Source organism: Chelon labrosus, assembly GCF_963514085.1.
Source record: "Chelon labrosus genome assembly, chromosome: 16".
NCBI lineage: Eukaryota > Metazoa > Chordata > Actinopteri > Mugiliformes > Mugilidae > Chelon > Chelon labrosus.
The window spans coordinates 13,047,858-13,068,523 of record NC_140349.1 but is presented as its reverse complement, the minus strand read 5'-3'; the positions used below and the strand labels follow the sequence as shown (position 1 = coordinate 13,068,523).

General features: G+C 43.1%; 4 protein-coding genes across 5 annotated transcripts in view; 2 read left to right on the top strand and 2 right to left on the bottom strand.

Moving 5' to 3' along the window:
* Window positions 1-125: 125 nt before the first annotated feature.
* acot13 (acyl-CoA thioesterase 13) lies at window positions 126-2,425 on the top strand. The gene is made up of 3 exons (XM_084563452.1): window positions 126-318; window positions 446-630; window positions 1,457-2,425. The coding sequence occupies exons 1-3, from the start codon at window positions 235-237 to the stop codon at window positions 1,614-1,616; spliced, it is 429 nt and encodes a 142-aa protein (XP_084419578.1). The 5' UTR covers window positions 126-234; the 3' UTR covers window positions 1,617-2,425.
* On the bottom strand, window positions 1,908-5,855 carry cUnh6orf62 (chromosome Un C6orf62 homolog). Its single transcript, XM_084563448.1, has 5 exons — window positions 4,215-5,855; window positions 3,873-4,049; window positions 3,656-3,781; window positions 3,385-3,519; window positions 1,908-3,278 (listed from the first exon to the last, which is right to left on the bottom strand). The coding sequence occupies exons 1-5, from the start codon at window positions 4,341-4,343 to the stop codon at window positions 3,153-3,155; spliced, it is 693 nt and encodes a 230-aa protein (XP_084419574.1). The 5' UTR covers window positions 4,344-5,855; the 3' UTR covers window positions 1,908-3,152.
* A 574-nt stretch (window positions 5,856-6,429) lies between these two features.
* On the top strand, window positions 6,430-9,706 carry gmnn (geminin DNA replication inhibitor). The gene is made up of 6 exons (XM_084563449.1): window positions 6,430-6,501; window positions 7,559-7,660; window positions 7,805-7,958; window positions 8,058-8,140; window positions 8,517-8,627; window positions 8,986-9,706. Exons 1-6 carry the CDS (start codon window positions 6,445-6,447, stop codon window positions 9,100-9,102), a joined length of 624 nt encoding a protein of 207 aa, XP_084419575.1. The 5' UTR covers window positions 6,430-6,444; the 3' UTR covers window positions 9,103-9,706.
* A 506-nt stretch (window positions 9,707-10,212) lies between these two features.
* ripor2 (RHO family interacting cell polarization regulator 2) overlaps window positions 10,213-20,666 on the bottom strand; it is a 54,467-nt gene continuing 44,013 nt past the window's right edge. For both annotated transcript variants that reach the window (XM_084563018.1, XM_084563019.1), the window contains exons 7-22: window positions 20,471-20,620; window positions 20,024-20,087; window positions 19,724-19,767; window positions 18,866-18,991; window positions 18,638-18,786; window positions 17,631-17,760; window positions 16,023-16,769; window positions 15,604-15,788; window positions 15,242-15,404; window positions 14,985-15,117; window positions 14,686-14,847; window positions 14,139-14,312; window positions 13,258-13,460; window positions 13,083-13,166; window positions 12,882-12,972; window positions 10,213-12,613 (exon numbers count right to left, since the gene is read on the bottom strand). In XM_084563018.1, coding sequence (XP_084419144.1) covers window positions 12,513-12,613; window positions 12,882-12,972; window positions 13,083-13,166; window positions 13,258-13,460; window positions 14,139-14,312; window positions 14,686-14,847; window positions 14,985-15,117; window positions 15,242-15,404; window positions 15,604-15,788; window positions 16,023-16,769; window positions 17,631-17,760; window positions 18,638-18,786; window positions 18,866-18,991; window positions 19,724-19,767; window positions 20,024-20,087; window positions 20,471-20,620 — 2,706 coding nt within the window. In that variant the 3' untranslated portion in view covers window positions 10,213-12,512. The remainder of the gene's footprint in view (window positions 12,614-12,881; window positions 12,973-13,082; window positions 13,167-13,257; window positions 13,461-14,138; window positions 14,313-14,685; window positions 14,848-14,984; window positions 15,118-15,241; window positions 15,405-15,603; window positions 15,789-16,022; window positions 16,770-17,630; window positions 17,761-18,637; window positions 18,787-18,865; window positions 18,992-19,723; window positions 19,768-20,023; window positions 20,088-20,470; window positions 20,621-20,666) is intronic.

Below are 20,666 nucleotides of genomic sequence, written 5' to 3'. Positions count from 1 at the left end.
ACTGATATTATTATTTACAGTATGTGTTCCTACTTGTTGAATTAAAAAATAAAATAAATTAGTCTATGATCGAAATGCACCAACGGGTCAAAATTTCGCCCGGACGACTTATCGGACGCAACAGTTTCCGGTGTGGAAAGTCAAAGAACAACAGGGCTGTGTGCAGCTGAGACAATCATAATAGAGAATCTTTGACCCTAAGTTTGACATTGGTGGCATATATCCTCCTAAAACATGGCTTCTTTGACTTTAAATACGCTAAAACAGATAATGAGAGCAATGGTAGACAACCCGGGCTTCGACAGAGTCCTGAGCAAGGTAAAGATCCTCATTCTCTGTCTTGAGTGAAGTTTAACTTGCTTGTCCTTTGTAAAAACACAAGCTGGACAAGCCTCCGCGTTGTTGCATTGTCACACTTGTCTGCACAGCTTTCTGCTCTCCACAGGTGGACGTTGTGTCAGCCACCCCGGGGAAGGTGGTGTGTGGGATGCGGGTAGAAGAGGAGCACACTAACCGGGGAGGGACGCTGCACGGCGGCATGACAGCCACCCTGGTCGATGTCATCTCCACCATGGCCATCTTGTACAGTGAGAGGGGAGCACCAGGAGTCAGTGTGGATATGAACATAACGTGAGTTCAGGAGAAGTGTGGACCTTCAAATCCTTTTATTCTGATCTAATGACCTCAGATTTGAACAAATTGCAGGTAGTATTCATGACTTCATATCTAATGAACTGTAATGTGAACTGTGTGGAATGAACCTGTAGAGATTTGCTAAGAAATGGCCTGAACTAAGACTGAACGCTAACTACACTAATTGCACTCATGTTCTTATTATTTCCAAATTATTCATGGTACTTCTAATTTGAGGTGTTAAAATAATGCTTAAATATTTAATATCATTAAAGTTTCTTGAGGTTTGATATTTGGCTCCTTGCATTAGACCATAAATGTGGTCTAATGTGAACATAGTGAGCCTAAAAATTACATTACTGGCATAAAATATCACTTAAAATATGACCCAGTAGAGGTGTGTGGTGGTGTTATTTATCTGCAGAGTCCATTGTCTATATTTTCTTATGCAGGATGTTTCTGGGCTGCACCTTTTCGACTGCAGGGTGTTTAGCCTCCAGCCATTAATAGCGTGCAGGGTGTGGTTACATTGCTATCACAGTCTATGACATGGATGTATTAAAAGCTGCAGGTGTGTGTGCCTATATGATTGGAGCTCAGCTACACAAAAATAAAAATGTCTCTTTCTTTAAACTAACGCCGTTCCTGCTCTTCATTTACATTCTCATCGAGCCTGGTATCATCTTGAATGTCATTTACAAACAGCAATTGAGAAATGCCACTAATTACATCTTTCACTACGCTCAGTGACCTTTAGCTCAGCCAGGTTGAAAATGACCTTCCTAAACTCCTGTTGACGTGAAAATGCTACTTATTCTTACAGGTACATAAGCGCTGCCAAGATGGGAGAAGACGTACTCATCACTGCTCAGGTCCTGAAGCAAGGGAGGACACTGGCGTTTGCCACCGTAGACCTCACTAACAAGGCCACAGGGAAGCTCATTGCTCAAGGAAGACACACCAAACACCTTGGCAGCAGCTAAACTGCTCTTCTGTGCCTGTGTAAATCACAATTGTAATTCTCTACTAAGTGAAAATGTAAAGCAGCATTGTTTGTACAGTTTGCTAAAAGACATTTTGTAAATGTAGAAGTTGTAACAGTGGTAGGCACCACAACTCCACAATACTCCTCATTGCTGGTTACTTAATGACCTGTGTTGTTAAGGCTGTTACATATTTATCATAGACAGAAACTGGCTGTTGTAAGGTCGGAGTCCTTCTCCAACCACTGTATTAATGATTCATGAAAATGCAATAAACAGATGGACAAAGAGTTCTGCTTTCAGAATTTGCATTGTATTCGGATATGCTCAGCAGTATTGATTTGAGAACCAACAGAAAAATAAACCTTAAACCCTTTCAACTGAACACACTGAATCAAGAAGGAGCAAAATTACATGAACTATGTGCTTCATATTTTTTTTTTTTTCTGTCAAGCAAGCCTGCAAAACCCAATTTTAATTTGATGAGTATGGCAGCAAATTATCTTCATTTTAGTAGGTCAAATTAAACAAATCAGTTAGCTCTCAGCATATTTTGTTAGGTATGTTAATCATTAAATCTCTCACCATTTCAGTTTCTCACCAACCCACATCCCAAATAAAACAAAACATAAAACATCAGATTTCAGTAGCTTAAATGAATAGTGCATGAACGGCTTGAACGGTGAAAATGACCTCCAACATCTACTCAACATGTCTCAACTTTGTGTACAATGCCTTTCAAGTCACTCAAGATTTTAGCAAAGGCCTGCCTAGCATGTTTCAGAGGAAAGCAAATGACACCAAAACATCTTTAAACATCCAGCAAAATAACTAAGGCGGTTTATAAGAAGCAATACCTACACCATATGATTTGACAAATACTGTTCATCTTGTTATCTTTGCCTACACAGGTGTATTAACACCTGTTCACATCTGTCCTTGGTCAAAAGATTGTGTAAAGTTGTTCTAGAAACCCCATTGACATTACAAACAAGCTTTAACAATCCTTTCTTATGACAACAAGGGTATAAAGCACGTCCATGTGAGAACCACCGTGAAGACCTGTGTATTGTTTGTTCTTGTTTTGATGCAACATAAAGAGTTCCTTCAATGACCGGTGCAGCTGACAGTGCGGCTCCAAGAGAACAACCAACCACTCAAAATCAATGTTCGTGCAGGTTCAAATGAACGAAAATGGGTGAGTGAGGAGGAGGAGGAGGGAATGGAGAGGAAGTAAAATAAAATAAAAAAATGAGGGAAAAAAATGAGGGAACCAATCCAAAAATGGCAAAGAGAAGAGGGGTAACATTGAGAGGGGGAGGGGGGGGGAAACAAAACAAAAAAAACAAAGATGGGAATTGAATCTGCGTCATGTCAGGGAGGAGAACGTGGAGGGAACAAAAAGGAGATCCAAGCATAAGTTCAAAACTTTAAAGGGAAAAGGGTGAAGATGAGTACATCAATTTGCTTCTGAAGGCTTAGGCAGGAGGACGGGGAAAGGCTTTTTCCCTGTGTGGCTGGGTGGAGCAAGAAGCCTTAATCAGGCATGTATGGGCGAAGGTGATCTTCGATGTCTCCCACACCCCAGCAGGTCAGCTGGTCCTGGGGCAAGTACAGGCAGAGGCTGCACAACTTGAAAACTGTGGCCTTCGTTTTAGGAGTCTGCAAGAATTAGACAGAGAATATGTGATGTCAAGTGCGTTAGGAGTCGGGTTTTTCCAACTCGGGTTTAGGAGAACTGCATTCTGATTTCAACGGACCGACTTACCTGTAAGTGTTGTCTATCCATGAAGAGAAATACAGACTGAGTTGGGTTGTTCATGACCATTCCAGCCTTGTCTTTACGACCCAAAGCATGCAAGCACTGCTTCTCGTAGTCTCCATGATGAAATTCAAACTTGGCCTGGAAATATGAGATGAGACTTATGAGCCAAGAACTAAATATTTATACATCCAGAGCTTTAACCATATTGCCCAGTCCTAATCAACAAACACACGCAAGTACATGGAGAAAAACTGTTCCAAGGGAAATTTCTGACCTGAACAGGCCTAAAGGGTTCATCATCAGCCCCCTTCCATCTGGAGAACAGCAGACAGACAATCTTCTCAATATCGTTGCGTGGCCAAAGGATAAAATCCATTTCCTGTGTGCAGCCTATCACGTCCTGCAACATCAAAAAGACGGACAATGCTTTAACACGGCGACAACTTCTCCTTCTCAGACCACCAGCCACTTTATTTGGTTAAACGTCTTACCCTTCGCATAGACTGGTATCGGGGGGCGTGTAGTTGCACCACGTCTTTTTGCAGGAGTTCAATCGAACTCTCAAGAGAGTAGCTGGAATCACGCACACCTCGTAGGATGTTTTCTTCATAGTTGTTGGTCATCACTGGCACCACTTCAGCTACCTCAAAAAGTGCAGACTTCTTCTTCTGTAATGATCAAAACAAGAAAAAGACAAACATACATTTTTATGTCATTGACCGGCTGTGATCGTGTGACAAAGAACTCACTTTAACATTTAAATGAGTATTAAATGACAGCAAAATGAAATACAAAAAATGTGATTGAAGACTGCGTTTGTTGTGCTGACAAACCTTTTCTTTGAAAACGAAGGCTATATAAATCTTGAAGTCAAACTGATCAGCCAAAGACTCCCTTTTCTTCCGAAGTTGAGCTCGAAGTCGATTTCTTGTTTGATTTCTTCGTGAAGTTGGGTCCCCCATGGTTAGATTTTGATGGCAACGTCTTCTCCTCTTGTGCTGTGTATTTTGGCTACTCTCTCTACTTTTGTATTTATACCTTGGATAAGGGATGTTGCTAGCTACCCTTTGCAGAATCAACGCATCAAAACTCTAGGCTAGATCGTGGAAACACTAACTATGAACTGAAAAGGTCAACAAATCAGAAACAAAACTAAGTCATTTCAATTATTATTATTATTTTTTTGTAAAAGGGTAGGTGTTGAGGAGGGGAATGGTCAACAAGCTAAGACTACATCTCCTTATACTTGATCACAAATCCATGTTTTAAGACATGACTTACAAGCCAAATGAGCTTTTGTTTCAACCTGCCATCGACAAGGGATTACAACAGAGATTTAAATGAAACAGCAACTCAAAATTTTTATCTTCTGTAAATGTAAATGAAATCAACAGAAACGGCGGCTACTACACAAACCCATACCGGTAATCGTTTTTGCTAGAGAGATTGTGGGACTACAGCAAGCAGACAAATATCCTATCATTTGGGTCATTTCAAAGTCCCTCATCCATGGCTGTCGTTTTGTGTTTGTTTCCCTGTAGAGACTGCGTTATGTGCGTGTTATAGACGGACTGGGGACACAGACGAACATGGCAGGTAAATACAGATGCCAGGAGATGTTGGCACCGGGTAACATCGAAGACTACTGCGAAAGTAACTTGACATTTCCTCGACTATTACTGCCTCTCATTTGGCCCAAGGCCTGCGGTGCTGCCACTGATGCTAGTCATGTTGTGGGCGTATTTTTAGCACACTAGCTAAGGAGAGCTAGCAAGCTAATCTATGCATTCACTTCCGACACTAACTAGTAGTGAGCCAACGGTATAGCTACATCTTATCTTCTGACTGATTGGCTTAATTGGGGCCTGTGTGTGGTCGGCTAGCTAACGTACAGTCATCTTTCCACACGTTTACATTTTCTCACTGGGTTCAATGTGAGTGCCAGTGCTCAAAGAGTCGAGCGACCTGCAGGGTTCGCTGACTAACTGATTCTGCTCGTGCTCAGCATTTTAGCGAGGTGTAATTCACTTCAGTCGCGTCTTGTCAACAACTTAATCGACAATTATCAGCCAGGGAATCAATAGCCAACCAACGACAAACGCTGAGAGGCGAAATAAACGTTAGCTAAACAAAATCTTTCCCCCTCTCCACGCCTGAAGTTTCGAGGTGTTTGCTGCGCTTGTTTTCTTTCTCTTCTTTTCTTCAGTCGTCACAACCTCCGGCTCGCCCTGCTGCATGCCATGTCAAGATAAATCGACAATCCAGCTGAAATCCTCCGTTCTTTCAGTCGACATGTGGCGTGTTCTGTCTCCCGGTGGGCCCATATTTAACGACGTGTCGTCCAACGTTTTTCCGTTTGGTCTCTTTGTGTGTTTTCGGGCTGCTGATAAAGGCAAATGCGAGCTCGACGGTCCACAGCCTCCCCAAAATGGCTGCACAGTCAACTACAAAGATGTGACGTGCTTTGACATGTGACCGCACGAGGAAAAAAAACAACAGCGGAAAAAAAAAAAAACACACCTCGTGACTGGTTCCGCTACCACGTGACCGAGTGGGCGTATTTAAGCCGCTGGCGCGAGATTCTCGGAAGAACGGCAGACTTAGCAACGACGTGCTTATCAACCGCGGTAAGTTGAACTAACGTTTATCAATTTGGTCGTTCAATAGTTAATTAAATTCTCACGACACCTGCTGCTTATTAAACATTAAAAACCGGTGTTGGTCCTTGTGGCGCGTCTTAGCACACTAGCTAAGGTTAAGCTAGCAAGCCATTCAATTACGACAATGAGTAGTCGCCAACCAACGCTAAACGTTGGTTACATTAACACAAATTAAGCTAGCTTTAAACGCACTCCTTGTAATAAACTAATTTTTTTTTAGACTCGCTTGTGCCCTTTAAGGACACTCCTTCAACTTAAGTGTGGGCAGTTGTGTAAAATGTGAATAATAAACTGGCTTATTTTACCCTTTTCCCTGTCCCAATGTATCCAAATAATACTTCCGGTTTTCTGCCGCCCTCCCTGATGATATTTATGTTTTCCCCCTCAGGTCTCTTGAAAGAAAATGAGTTTCAGTGCAAAGGTAAAACACAGCCAGCAGAAGTCCAATGAGAATTTAGTGGTAAGTTTTTAAATTGTCGTTACAGAAACAAAACGTATTGAAACTTTAAGGTTGAGGTGCTGTGGATGTTTCCAAGTGTGTATTTTTACACACAGAAAATTAGTTTGTAGAGATATTCAGATGTGGCTGACTGGAAGTAATCAGAAAAGACTTTATTGCCAAGCATGTTTGTACATACAAGGAATTTGCTTTGGTGTTGTTGAACGCATTATGAATAAAATAAAATGGAATAAAATAAAGAAACTTGGCTCCCAAATATACAAAAAATATATGCAGTGTATATATTCAGCCAGAACATTTAAAGTGGGATGGTAGTGGGTTTAATGTGTTAAATGAAGCCAGATGAGTTTTAATTGAAATTGAATGTACATGCTTGCTCACCAAGACTCCTGAATGTATTGTTGCCATCCTTAAAGTTGCTGTGAAACACTTGCAGGTTTCTCACTGTTACACTTTTCTCAGTATAGTGTTTAATTGTAGCGTCACAAAGAGAAGGTTTAATCTGTCATGGTTCTCTGTTCTGGGATGAACGTGTTATTACCTGCTTCTCTTTATTAGACCTAAGTTGGTGTTTTAGTTTCAGGTTGCCCCACAGTTCACAATTGCTGAAAAATCACATTTTTTATTTTTTTTTTTTTCTAGGCTGAAAACACACTAACAGTGTGTAGCTCTGGCCAAACATTAACACAGTGGGCTTGTTGGCTGCTCTGTAATGAGCCTGGGAGAGAAACTTTCCCACGGCTGTTAAATGAATCTGTGCCCCGCCCCCTTTTTGCACACCTGTGGGCCCTGTTGCACATGGCAGCGGCGTTAAGGCACTTCACTTATGCCCTTTCCCATGGTGACAGTGTAACTAAAGTAATGCGTGTGAAGTGATGCTAAGCCTCTACTGAATAGAGGCTCTGAAAGTGAGAACGCGGGTCATGTAGATTTCCCATGAGACTCGATCTTTGTTTCTAAAGATGCAAAAAATCTTGCTTACTGGTGTTGTAATCTCTGATTTGTGAACTACCCCGGCTGTAAAGTCACCTTAACGTCTGCGTTTGATGCTTTCCAGAGTTTTTTTGCGCCATCTCAAAAAACAATGGGACCCTCCAGGCAAACCCTGAAGGTCCTCCAAACCTCAGTCGTCAACAGAGACATGGGGAGGTCTGCGCAGGTATGTAATGACTTGCCGCTACAAGTAATTCTTTGTTCCCCATTTGCAACGCTGGATATATTTCCAATGATGAAATACATTTTCTGTGGGGGGTATTTGTTCCTAAGCATAAACTGGCATCTGATTAAATGGGTTTTCCTTCAGGCTGGAAAGAGCATTGCCAAGCGGAAACAATGGACAGCTGAACAAACTCGAGGTCCAAAGAGGGTGAAGGTAGAAGTCAAATCAACACAAACGGAAACGGCTGAGTGTTTAACAGATGACGTGTCCACAGAAGCTTATGAACTTATGGTCAAAGGTAGATATGCTGTCATTAATCCTTGCAACCACATGGTTCACAAATTGACCACCCCCAAAAACACTTTAGCTTTATATTAAACTTCGGTTGCTGTTGTAGAAACACCACCTTCCACATACTGGAAAGAGGTAGCTGAGGAGCGGCGGAAGGCCTTGTACGATGTTCTACAGGAGAATGAGAAGGTGAGTTAATGACTAAAGGTCAGCTAATGTTTAGCCGTCAGTGGAGCTGTTCCCACGCTCCTTCTGACTGCCTCAACCTCAGCTGGCTCCAGTCCAGCTGGCACTTACTCATCCAGTAACTCTGCACCTGAGTATTTGTTGAAATCAGTTTATTTAAGTTTGAAGGTGCTACTTCTGTAATAAAATACCCAGTTTCTCCAGACAAATACTGTTCCAGTAACTTAATTTTTAGTCAGCAGCTTTAGTTAAGGACTGTTGGTCTAAATTGTCAGTATGATTTTGTAATTTAGCAGTTTAGGTTTCTTTGTCTGCTGCCTCATTCATGCCTTTTGTAGCTTGGTGTCGAATAACACCCTAAATGTTCTTTTTAACCCAGCTACACAAAGACATCGAGGCCAGAGATGAACAGATAACAAAGCTTCAGAGTGAAAATGACGAGCTGCAGGAGCTGGCACAACATGTGCAGTACATGGCTGACATGATTGAGGTAAGCAATACAAATAGAGGTGCATCATTTGTGTATTTGTGTTTGATTAAATTATCGTCAAATGAGCAAGGCACTCTATTCCCTAATGGAATTTGAAGCAGTAATCGTGTCTAATGAGTAGAAATGGAATTGAAGCCAGGTTTTGGAAGGGGGTGGTGATCAATGTATATCAAATTAAAAGTGTCAAGTAGAAAGTGAATAATTTTTCACACAAACCTATCCCATGTTTTTAATTTACATTTCCATGCTTAATATTGGGACTAAGTGGGATCATATGGATATAACAAACCCTGGAACGAGCTACAGTACACTTTGTGCACCTCTGGCACTTTACATAAACAGGTGTGTTGTCTTTCAGAGGCTAACTGGAAAGAGTCCAGAAAACCTGGAGGCACTGAGAGAGATTGCCCTTGATGTGGAGGATGATGACGATGAAGAAGAGGCTGGCCAGAGTGAGAAAGAGGACTCTGATTAGTGATTATGAACCAGCAGGATTTTACAACTCTATGCCACAAGGCTTGCCAGTATTCAGAGTGAGCTTTGAAAGCACAACATTGTCGTTAAAGTGTTTTAAATCTGCTACCAATGTGGGTTTTATTTAAAATATGTACAATGTCACATTTTTTTGCACATTGAAGACAAATGGGTTTTATAATTCCTTTTTAGCCTTTGCTGTACTTCTCAGTGCATCAACAAGGCATTTTTCATGAAGGACATTTTGACGTGTTAAGTAGGGAAAAGTACAAATGTGAATAGATTGACATCTATTTGATTTCTGGCTGGGTGATGGTGGGACCAGGGTCTGGCTCTGTCAATTGAGTTGTAATGGATGCAGACAAATTAAAATACTGGGATACTTTAAAAGAGTTGCTTGATTTTCTTCAGCACGTTCACTTCAGTGTCGAGCAAATTTTCAACCCACGTCTCAAATGTGATTTAATATAATGCGTTCAAATGTTTGAGGTGTTGCGTTTACTATCAGATGTGTCATTCATGCTTAGACTGTAAAAATGTAAAATTTTGCATCAGTTGTGTACATAATTGTGTAAAATAAACCTTTTTTTTAAAAAATTGAATTTGTTATGTTGGGTTTAATTTTGAAATTATGGTTATGCACCTCTAACTTTAATGTTCATGCTAATAACTTGGGTCTTTTATACAAGCCAAAGGGAAATGTTATCCAGAGAGTGGAAACTCCTTTCTTTCCACTCCCCTCATCCATGCAGATGGCAGGCCACCCAGGTCAATTTGCTCCTAAATATAAATTGCCTTGGGATTTCTGATTTGGCTGTAATAGTAGCAGAAATCAGCCCACTTAAGTTTAAAAACTTGACATTAACAAAGTTTACTAAAATGTTTGGGGAAATCTTGAGCTTTCATTTGTCATCAGAACAAATGTTAACTGCAATTAAGTATATAGTAGTTGTACTCTAAGCTGTTAAAAATGATTTAACTTCAACTGTAATTTACAGGTTTTCATGAACACAAGTAACGTTTGTAGATTTAAAATGCCTAAACACAATATATATATATATATAAATATATAAAAAAAATGAACTTAAGTTTTGTCATTTTAATTATGCAAAAATAAACTTTATTGCAACTTTTGATGAGCAGAGGAAATACTGCTAACCACAATGAAGAGTAGTATGCAGCCAGATGGATCAGTACTGAAGCTCGTCGACCACAGTGTACCAAAGTTATTAAAACCTGTCTAAATAATTAAACATGGACATTTTTGCCAACTTGTACTTTGTGGTGATTAGGAACTGAACAGCCCACCAATTAAATTATAACACTTGTTCAAATAAAAGTTTGTAAAAAGAATTACACTGAATGAATGAGTGAATTAGATACTAGATCAAAATACTGTAATGCTATTCACATCACAGAGGAAAGTACTTAAAATCCAGACCATGTAGGACCAGGCTGTACAGGAAAAAAAAAAAAACATCTTTAGCTTTTAGTATCAGTTCACACATTTACAGATTATAATACAAAAGAAAAAAAAATACATTTCATAAAAATACTACCACTTGTTTTTAATCAATATGGCTTTAGGACTGTGCAGTTACAGCTAAATGCAACGAGGTCCATATATTATGGGTTTGTCTCATGTAATTTATTTTTTTTTTTTTAAAGTTGTGCTTCTAAAGATAGGTCTGAGTGTTCGGGCCAAAAATTATAGTTGTATTGAAAATACATTCTCCTTGATTAGCTCTTAATAAAAGATAATTTTAAAATCAACTTTTCCTTTGGTTACAGTAAATCTACAAGGTAATAAATCTCTAATATATAAACGCCCCATTTTTTAGGACCTTTAAGGAAAAAAAAAAAATCTATTAGGCTATTAGGAAATCCTCTCCAACATAATAATTACTCTAATATAATTCCTTCAAAATAAACTCCAATTAAAATTAAGCAGGAGATCCGCTGCTAGGAGGCTTTTTTTTTTTTTTAAACCAAAGACAATATTTCAAATACTAGGCCTGAAAATAGAACATAAATATACAATTGATTTACATAACAATGTCCTCTGCACTACTACAGTATAACTCCAAAGAATATTAGAATTACAAGGAGTGAATAATAAATAAGTTGCGTGAGCATATGTGAGTTTTGTCGTCGTGCACTAGCACTCGACTCAGTAGTACAGTGACAATGAGAAAAGTTGGAATTAGAAGCTGACCTCGGGTCAGTTTTCCCACATCACAGTTAACAGATCCAAGACAGAACAATTCATTTCTCATCCTGCTATCAGCTCACATGCTGTATGAATGTGCCAAAACGGAGGCTACACCGATCCTCAACAACAGATCCTCCCCTCTGTACGGCCACTCTTCATCATTAACTGAACTTATTGCCCTCGACTGGCTCCTGACCTGGTTTAAAACTACACTTACAAAAGAGCATCCGTGGAATCCGCCTGCTCCACCATACCAAGGCTCAAATGGTAAAAGCTGGCGATATCAAACGGGCCTCTCTGGTCAGCTCGGGTGCAAAAGAATCACATATGTACAGAATAAATTGCACTTGTTAAACTGCAAGTATGAGCACCGCGCCGACTGGTTTCACCTCGTCACACGAGGCGGACAGTGCGCCGCTGTCCACCCTGGCCTTTTTCTAACCTCGCCTCCTCTTAGAAGCCAACTAATTCATGGTCCTCCCTGAAAACAAACGCACATCTTTCAACCATACGAGAATCCCTGAAACTCAAATGGAACGTACTAGAAAACAGAACTTAAATTACATTTCGAGTACAACCACATATGTTACACCGGCTGTGTAAAATATGCCTTATTTACATGCCTCACAACAGTGCAAATCTTCTGAAAGCGCCCCCCCCCCAAAAAAAAAAAAAACTACAAAAAAAAACATTTCTAATGCAAAACCACCAACTAAAACATGTGTTACAGTGATTATACAGAGATCCTATTATATTGCGTGACACGGCTGTAACAATCAAGCTGATCAGTAAACAGGAAGTGATACAAGTGTGCAGCGGTTAGCTTGTTGATAGACGATTCAAGACGCATTGCTCAATTACCACAGTCTTTGGAGCAGCTCTTAGCGCTTTCCAGTTTAATGAAACGTGACCGCTCTGCCTGGCTCAGAAAGCAGGGCGCGGGGAGTGTCCGAAAATGGAGGTGATAAGGGAATGAGGAGTGTAAGTGTGTGCAGGAGGGGGTACGGGTTGTTGTCGTCCTTGTGTTTAAGACAGTTTGTTTTGGTGTTAGTCCCTGTCGCGGAGGCAGTGTCAGTGTGAACAGGTTTCTCGCTGGAAAGTGGCTCAGTCACGGAGAGCCCTGTGAGGCGAGCAGTCTGAGGTTAAGCTGAGGAGGCCGGGGTGCAGTCTGTTGTGTTTTTTTCAGTGGCGTTGGCGCCTCAGAAGGCAGTGGTGACGGCGTTTGCTCGCCGCGTGCCCAGGCGGATCATCTCTCCCGGGACTGTGTCCAGCTGCTCGTACGCCAGCCGCCCCTCCTCACCTGCAACGAGTTTTAATGGTGAAACTAATTATTGAGTCTACAAGTGGCTTTCATATGATGAGAAATAACAAATTGAACAAATCAATTAAAAAAGTATTAAAGACTAAAAACAGCAATACTTCAGCCCTGCGAGGTTGTAGAAAAGAGAAAGCCGTAGAAAACATCTTGGCCATTAATATTTATAAAGGCGGCATAAAATAAAGATTGGACATAATGATCTGTAGAAAACTAGTGAGCAACATTCGATCTCCACCAGTTTGTTACTCACCAAATGTGAGCAGGGTTTCTATGGCGACGTGGCGTAGCTCCTCATCAGCTGAATCGCACAGCGCTATCACCGCCCTGATGCTCTCTACCGCCTAAAGACACACGAAGGATACAATATTCGAACTGATTAAATGTTCCTCTTTTTATTACATGAATGTAAAAGCACCTGCTGATGTGAGCCACGGCTGTAGCCAGTCCTGACCTGCAGACAGCCGAGAGCCGAGCAGGCCGCCCTCTGGCTCTGAACGCCGGCCTCTGACAGCGCCTGGGTGTAGCACTCCACCGCCTGCGGACGACACACGTCGACATTCAAATGCAGCTTCTGTTGAGACTATCGGAAATGGTGCAGGCATTCGGTTCGGTTTAGCACCACTCACCCTGTTCCTGAAGTGTCTGTTTGAGGCTCCAGATGAGAGGTAGTCAGCCGCTGCCTTGTTGACCTGAGGGTCCTCTGCAGTGAGCAGGGAGGCCAGGGCCCTCAGGGTGCTGTTTCTAGGCCAGAGTGAAGACAAAGGCACCTCCTCCAGCTCTGCTAGACACAGAGATATATCCCCACTGCACAGGACCTCTGCAAACATCTCTGAGGACGGAGCAAATATGGACAGCCATTTAAAAATTAAACAGACGACAAATGCACTGCCATCTTCTGTACTCATGCTGGCTTGTCGTCTAGATAGGCGGCTCTATTGTAAATCATCTGCACATCAGTTAGTGCATATTTTAGCTATAAAATCATCCATTTTTGTCTGCTTATCCGAGGTCAGGTGCTTTCTAATTCCTCTTGATGTATCCTCATCAGATGCCAGAAGCTGTCCACCCTAGCTAACCCCTTTCTATGTGAAGTTCATGACCATAGGTGAGGGCTGTGACGTAGACACGACAGCTCAATTGAGCACCCAGTTTACAGCAGCCCCCACACCAAACCACCTGTCCATCTCGCGCTCCATCCCACCATCACTAATCAACAGTTTTTCATACTTAAAAATCATGAATAAATAATTTCTGCATTTTCTTAGCTGCCAATTGTGTTGATTAAGGTTGATCATCGTTATTTTGTTTGAAATTTAAGCTCCAGCTACTCCAATTATCTAACTATTTGACTATGACTGAACCTATGGATGCAGGTTGATGGGCTGAAGTTTGCTTTGTAGAAAAAAGATTCCTCATTTGGCTTTTTACGTTACATGAAGAAACTAATTTGAGTGCACTGCAACCAGGAGACAGAAATGAGCACACAGGTCTCGCAGCTTTTCCTCACCTTCTCTGGCCAGGTGCAACAGGTGCGTCTCCATGTCCTGGACTTCATGCTGTAAGATGTAGCTGTGGAACTGAAACACCGTCAGGACGTCCTGGGAGAGCGCAGCAGAAGCAGGACTCTGTGCCGCGATCAGGTCGCTCCTGTCCACCATCTCACCCACGACCACACCAATCACTGGAGAGAGGAATCAGCATGAAGTCGTGTAGCAGTTTGCAACAACATTTGAATTGTGAATATCTATTCAGTTTCATTTGTACTAGAAAATAATCATTGTAACCCTGTATTCACAGCCTGCAGCCAGTTTAGTTAATGCAGTCTCTCTTAAATCAGTTCTTTTTAGGTATTTATTCTTCACATTATTATCTCTGCAAGTGCGGCGTATCCCCGTTTCTGCTCGAGGACGTATTTAAAGCTGATTTACAAACCAAATCAGTGAGTCAGTTAAAACCCAACGTATTAGCGTAGGACCGTATTGCCATCAAAGAGAAGATGAAATTTTATAACCTCTGGCTTGTTTACAGACAGAAAGAAATGGGGATGAGCCAACCTGTGTCAGCGCTGTGTGGGTGCCTCTCCTGCAGCACGGCCGTGTAGCTCTGGTTCATGTGTTTGAACACTCTGTCCAACGTGGTGTGGAAAAGTCCTGCAGACCCGCTGCACTCTGACCACAGAGTCATCAGCTGGGGGCGCTCCGCCAGGCTCGGGAGAACTGCGTAAACGGGACAGAGCATAAGGTCAGCACTACGAACCCTCAAACCAGAAACTCTTATGTACAGTAATTACTTTTGACTGCTCTAATACGCTTCTTAAAACGCTGACAACTGGTTTTCACCGGTCGGTACTTACCATCAGCAGCAGATGTAATTGCTCCAAGTCGATCCGCACTGATCTCTGCTAGCTCCTCCAGCAGCTCGGTCTGTCCAGACAGTTTGAGGAGCAGACTGCGGCGCTGCCACAAACCTACACCACTGGTCAATAACTGCCATTAAAATAAGAAACAAAGTCCAGTTAGATGCTGTACACGACAAAGAAATCAGCTGGATGAATGTCATTATATTATTTACAGTGTAAACTGTGGAATCAGACGTCATAAGGAGCTCTACCTGTATCAGATGATCACAGTATTGAAGGTGGATGACGATGGCCACGTCCAGGTTTTCGTTTCCTGTAGTAAGTGGCAGCGGGCTTCCTGCCACGCTGTTGCCCACCCCAGTGTCCTCCGTCAGGGCTTCACTCAGATGTCCTCTGGCTTCTGGATGCTGGCCCCTGAACAGAACATACCGAGAGTCACCACCGAGTGGCAGCAGTAACACAAAGAACTGAGTCTGTCTAATTAAAAAGTAGAGTAAGAATCAAACTTTTCTTTCTTTTTTAGTCATTTAGTGTAATGATAAATCAACAAATAGCAGAGGATTAACCGAACTGAAATAGAGTTTATGATGTTGTGCTTTTGGTAAGAACTCACCCAATCCTCTCTCCATCTGTATCAAAAAGTGGAGACCTCTGAGGGGGGAGGTTGAGGACGGCAGCATCGTCACCCGTATCTTCGTCGTCAAAGTCAGAGGTGTTGAGGAAGTCAAAACTCTCCAGGGCGCTCTCCACCGTCAGACTGAGGCTGGACGACCGACTCCGGTGACCCGGGAGACGGCACTGTGAAAAAGTTGAATGATATGTATTAAAATCCCACGCTGTGATTTAAAGTAACCCTGCTGGGCATTTTCTATGTAACCTGATTGATTTCTGCTTCTTTTGCTGAAACTTTCAAATGTATAGTCAGTATGTGTGGGTGACCAGTGGCATCTAAACATATCCTCAAACTACTTGAAATAAATCTTTGTTCATTCAATGGTTCACATATGTAAAGGACACGGAGTCAGATTTCACCTTGAGCAGGTCCTCCAAGCGCATCACTTCCTGCTCCAGGTCCTGCAGCTCTCTGCAGCGGTGAGTCAGCGACTCCAGTCTCATCAGCAGGCTGTGGATGGCCTCCTCCAGGCTACTCTCCAGGAAGGCCCTGCTTCCCTCACCGGCCCAGCTCAGGTTCCCTCCACCCTCAGTAGAACTCCCACCGGGCGGCGCAATATCTGAAGACGTCAGCCTCTTCACAAGCTGCCGGGTGAGGCTGCCTGCCTCCTCCGTGTCCAGTTCCACTGGTTTCAGCTCGTCCGAATGATCCAGGAAAACGTCCTCTGGAGCCACCGTGGACAGGTGTCCGTCTGAACACAAGGACGCCGCAGCTGAGCCACAGTTGGAACTAGAGTTACGCTGGGACTCTGTGCGCTCCCACTCCGAGTCTTCAGCCGCCTCCGTTTCATCGCTGGCGAGGCTGGCACTTGTCCTGCTTCCTCTGCTACCCGTTTCCCCTTCCTCTTCGTACTCCTCCTCCTCTTCCTCCACCAAATGCTCCTCCGCGATCGAGTCCTCTCTGGTTGGGAGGATTTGTGTGGCTAGTGTGTCTGTTTCTGGAGGAGTGACGGTGATCTCAGGGTTGGACTGCCCTGGGGAGTAGGAGCTCGGGGCAGGGCTGGGGCTGGGCGTAGAACCGGAGGTGTCAGAGAAGGTGAAGGATAGACGCTTGCACTCGGCCACGCCGCAGCCGCCATTCTCAAAGACGTCATCTGGTAAAGTGGACTGAAAGGAGACACACAGAGGTAAATATGAATATGAAAAAAAAAAAAAGAAGGAAGGCTGAGAGAAAGCTCGAAATGAGTGCACGTAAGACAGAAAAACACAACTACCTTTTTCTCTAACTCTACCTTTTATAATCAGATTTGTTCAACCAAGATAGAATCACACAGTAGAGTGTACGGGAGAAAACATAAGAATACAGCTTTAAACATGCAAATTAACATGCAGACAGCCACACATGAGATCCTGCAGCCCACAGAAAGGGGCAGGACAAGCAGAGGAGTATGCCCCCATTGTTGGTGAGGTAGGAGGCACAGAGTCAGGTAAGGAGGGTCAAGGGGCCGCATCACACTCACATAGACCTCCAGACTGGATTTGGGCCTTGGCCGGAGTGAGGCCAGGTCACCAAACGAGCGACTGCGCCTCAGCTTCTCTAGCAGGGTGTCTCGGAGCATGTGAAGGAAGGAGAGGCGCTGGCGCTCCACGGGATATGGCTGCCACTTCTTTGCACAATGCACGCGGGGCAAATAGGAAGGTGTTCAAGTGGGGGCAGGTGAGTGAGGTAGAGGAGGGATGGAAGAACGTGTAAGGTGGGACAGAGCGTGGGTAAAGGGTTACAATGTGGGAATGCAAAGAAGAGGGGGATAGCAGGGAAATGGGTGAGGGTTAGTTTGAGGGTAGTGCTAGCACTGCTTACGTAAGCACGATGTATCAACACAAAAACTCTGGGGCATAATTAAAATGTCCCTACGGCACACTGCAGATGGTGCTCGGGTTTGTGGGTAAGGATCACAGAATATGCTAAACACGGTTAATATCAAAACGCAAAAATAAAGCGAGAGGAAGTGGAACTGTTGGACTCACAAAGAATGAGGTGTCCTGGAAGGTGGGGGTCTCCGGTGTGCCCTGGCTGTAGACGGACACTCGTCTCTGGAGAGCAGCGGCTTTGCTCACATTGCCGGACGACAGAGTCAGGTCCTCCACATCGAAGGGGCTGGAGGAGGGAATGAAAGCGATCAGTGTGATTTCACTCAGACAGCATCACGGTTTCATTTCAAACTTAAACTATAAGGATGATGTTTTTCCACTAGATGGCAGAAAAGCACAAGTGATGCAGACGCTGAACGTAAAGAGAGGACACTAACAAGTTACCATGAGTTCAACAAACCATATGACAAGTCCAACAGTTATAGACTGTATCTCACGGCAGTGATAGCATATAGACATAATATCTGGGAACTTACAACTCGATGCAAATAACAAACAGAAGCGTAATTACAAAATGTGACAGTACAGATATTGGTCAGCTCATTATGTAATGTAATTTTTACCACAATACACCAATCAGGCATAACATTATGACCTAATATTGTGTAGGTCTCCCTTGTGCCTCCAATGATCTGCCTTGTCGGTGAGGTGCCTTTCTGTCCTATGGGTTGAGGAGAGGAGCCTCTGTGGATCATCCCACAGATACTTGATCAGTTTGGGATCTAGTGAATTTGGAGGCCAGGTCAACACCTTGTGCTGTTCTTCATGTTTTTTTTAGTTGTTCCTAAACTGTTTTTGTGTGTGTGTCTGTGTCAGGCTGCATCCTGCTGGGGATGGCTGCTGCCATCAAGGAGTGTCATTGCTACGGGGTGGGGGTACCTGGTCTGGTCTAGGTGGGTGCTACATGTCTAAGTAACATCCACATGAATGAATGCCAGGTCCAAAGGTTTCCCAGCAGAACACTGAATTGTCACAAGATGATCAATGTTATTTACTTCCCCAATCAGTGGTTTTAATGTCGTGGCTGATCGGTGTATATCCAACAATGAATATTCTGTTTGTGTTCAAGCCTTATTAAAAATAAAAAAACAGAGTGTACTTACTACCACGTGACCTCCAGGTTGAGTTTGATGGTCCCCAGGTCATTGACGTCCACAGCCACCACCTGAGGCATGGCAGTGAACAGCTCCTTGGTCTCACAGATGACGCTGCCCACCAGCATGTGAGTGGCCAAACCCTTCAGCTCCGTCACCTAACGGACCCAAACACTCATTTACCACTCAGTTCAGGAGCAGATACTGCGATGCAGCACAATGTTTTTTTTATGCTACCTTGATGTTTATGAGGTCAGTGATGAGCGGCATGAAGACCATCTCATCCCCATCCCAGCTTTGTCTGGAGTTCACTTCAATCCTCCCCTTCAACTTCCAACGCTGCCGACCGTACCGCATGAAGATCTAAAGACGCAGTGGACAGAAAACACGTTACAATTACTGTCACCTGGATGGACACTTGGCAAAGGAGCAGAATCTATTAGAAAAAGACGAACACACACTCGTTGTTTATTTGGATTATTCTGTCCATCTGATGAATGTTCAGCTCCTCAGCTCTGTTTAGTTCTGCTCAGTTTACCACTATGTTTATTAGCCAAGTGCTGGGAAGGCAGGGTACAGACAATTAGCTGAAACTGTCCATATAAATATATAATTAAAACTACTTCAAACTAAGTGAATGAAACTTCTCACTTCAAAAGTTATAGGCGGTTTAGACTTCTGCATCAATTTGATGCCGTAGCTATGGCGACAGTGATTGGTCCACTTGGTAGTAGCGCGCCAATTTTCGAATCGATTGTTTTGGATCAATAAAGATGGAACATATCGAGGAAAGGTTAACTGAGGAGGTTTGGAGATGCAAACATTTGTACGACTGGTCTTCGGCGTAATTTCGGCAGAAATTTCAGTTGCCGTTGTTGAAAGTGAAGCAGGAAGCAGAAACAAAAATTAACCCAACTGGCAAAAAAGACATAGCGCCGACTAGGGTTTGGGGAGGTGTTTATACAGAGAGAGCCAGACTAATGAGTGAGTATAAATGGCTTGCATTGGCGTTGGCTACGTGTGCAAGTTACAGAGTCTACATCCTGCTGTACCTTAAATGAGCCTTAACTGGTCAGAAAAAGAAAACACACTTGCCTCATATTGGTCTCCAGGACAGAGTCTAGCAAAGCCTGCCAAACCTGTCGGAGAAAGGAAATGCATTGTTTGTCATCCATTGAGGAAAGAGGGAAGGAAAGAAGACACTGACATGATGCAGGTAACCGTCAACAGTCAAGCAACACACATTTATTCTTGGAACCAACGCAGTGAATTTTCATGATCTTACGATCTTATCATATGACGTAATGTGGACATGAGACAAACTCACTGCGGTGAATATAAAACACCAACACTAGTGAATGCCTCTTGTGTTTATTTGAGTATTTCTTATCTCACCCTTCATTTTGATGTGAAACTCCCCGAGCAGGTTCTCCAGTTCACTCTCAAACGTGCTCATGTTCTGGAGGACGGAGAAAGAAAAGATAGTTCACTCCACAAACAGCCCCCACAGAAGAACAGGAACAACAACAACAACAACTGTAACCGAGTTATCTAAGCAGACTTTGACAGAGCTGGTCTAAGCCTTCAGGACAGGTAATGACAGGTGTATGTGTTGCTGGGATTTAAATGTTAGTGTTTACAAATCAATGTAAACTATAATCTGTAGCACATGATTAGGTATATAGAGGGTGTTATCAGGTGCAACCCCATGTTTAATGCATATTGTTATATATTTATAAAGTTAAATGTCTACCATTTGCTCTCTAGCTATATCTGCCGTCTTTATGAGACCATTAGCTACAACTGAACGACTCGGCAGCAGTGCTAACAGCTCAATAGTACCTCAGTGTATTCCTTGTAACGGCGGTTGACCTCCGTGATGCTTTCTTTGGTGGCTTTAGTGGAGGGAGAGGAGGAGAAGGCCTGCTTCATCCGGCTGGCACCTTCCCTCAGACGGCTCTGGATGCAGAAGGCCTCGTACAGTTCATCCACCTGCGTACACAGAGCCCCTCCATCTTTAATCGGAACGCCACAAAGA

Bases quoted from the DNA above. Each gene is read 5' to 3' on its own strand.
- acot13 (XM_084563452.1), top strand. From the start codon at position 235: ATGGCTTCTTTGACTTTAAATACGCTAAAACAGATAATGAGAGCAATG. The intron at 319-445 runs GTAAAGATCCTC...TGCTCTCCACAG, and splicing joins TCGACAGAGTCCTGAGCAAG to GTGGACGTTGTGTCAGCCAC. The intron at 631-1,456 runs GTGAGTTCAGGA...TTATTCTTACAG, and splicing joins AGTGTGGATATGAACATAAC to GTACATAAGCGCTGCCAAGA.
- gmnn (XM_084563449.1), top strand. From the start codon at position 6,445: ATGAGTTTCAGTGCAAAGGTAAAACACAGCCAGCAGAAGTCCAATGAG. The intron at 7,661-7,804 runs GTATGTAATGAC...GTTTTCCTTCAG, and splicing joins ACATGGGGAGGTCTGCGCAG to GCTGGAAAGAGCATTGCCAA. The intron at 8,141-8,516 runs GTGAGTTAATGA...TTTTTAACCCAG, and splicing joins TTCTACAGGAGAATGAGAAG to CTACACAAAGACATCGAGGC.
- cUnh6orf62 (XM_084563448.1), bottom strand. From the start codon at position 4,343: ATGGGGGACCCAACTTCACGAAGAAATCAAACAAGAAATCGACTTCGA. The intron at 4,050-4,214 runs GTTTGTCAGCAC...TGATCATTACAG, and splicing joins CCTTCGTTTTCAAAGAAAAG to AAGAAGAAGTCTGCACTTTT. The intron at 3,520-3,655 runs GTCAGAAATTTC...TCATATTTCCAG, and splicing joins AACCCTTTAGGCCTGTTCAG to GCCAAGTTTGAATTTCATCA.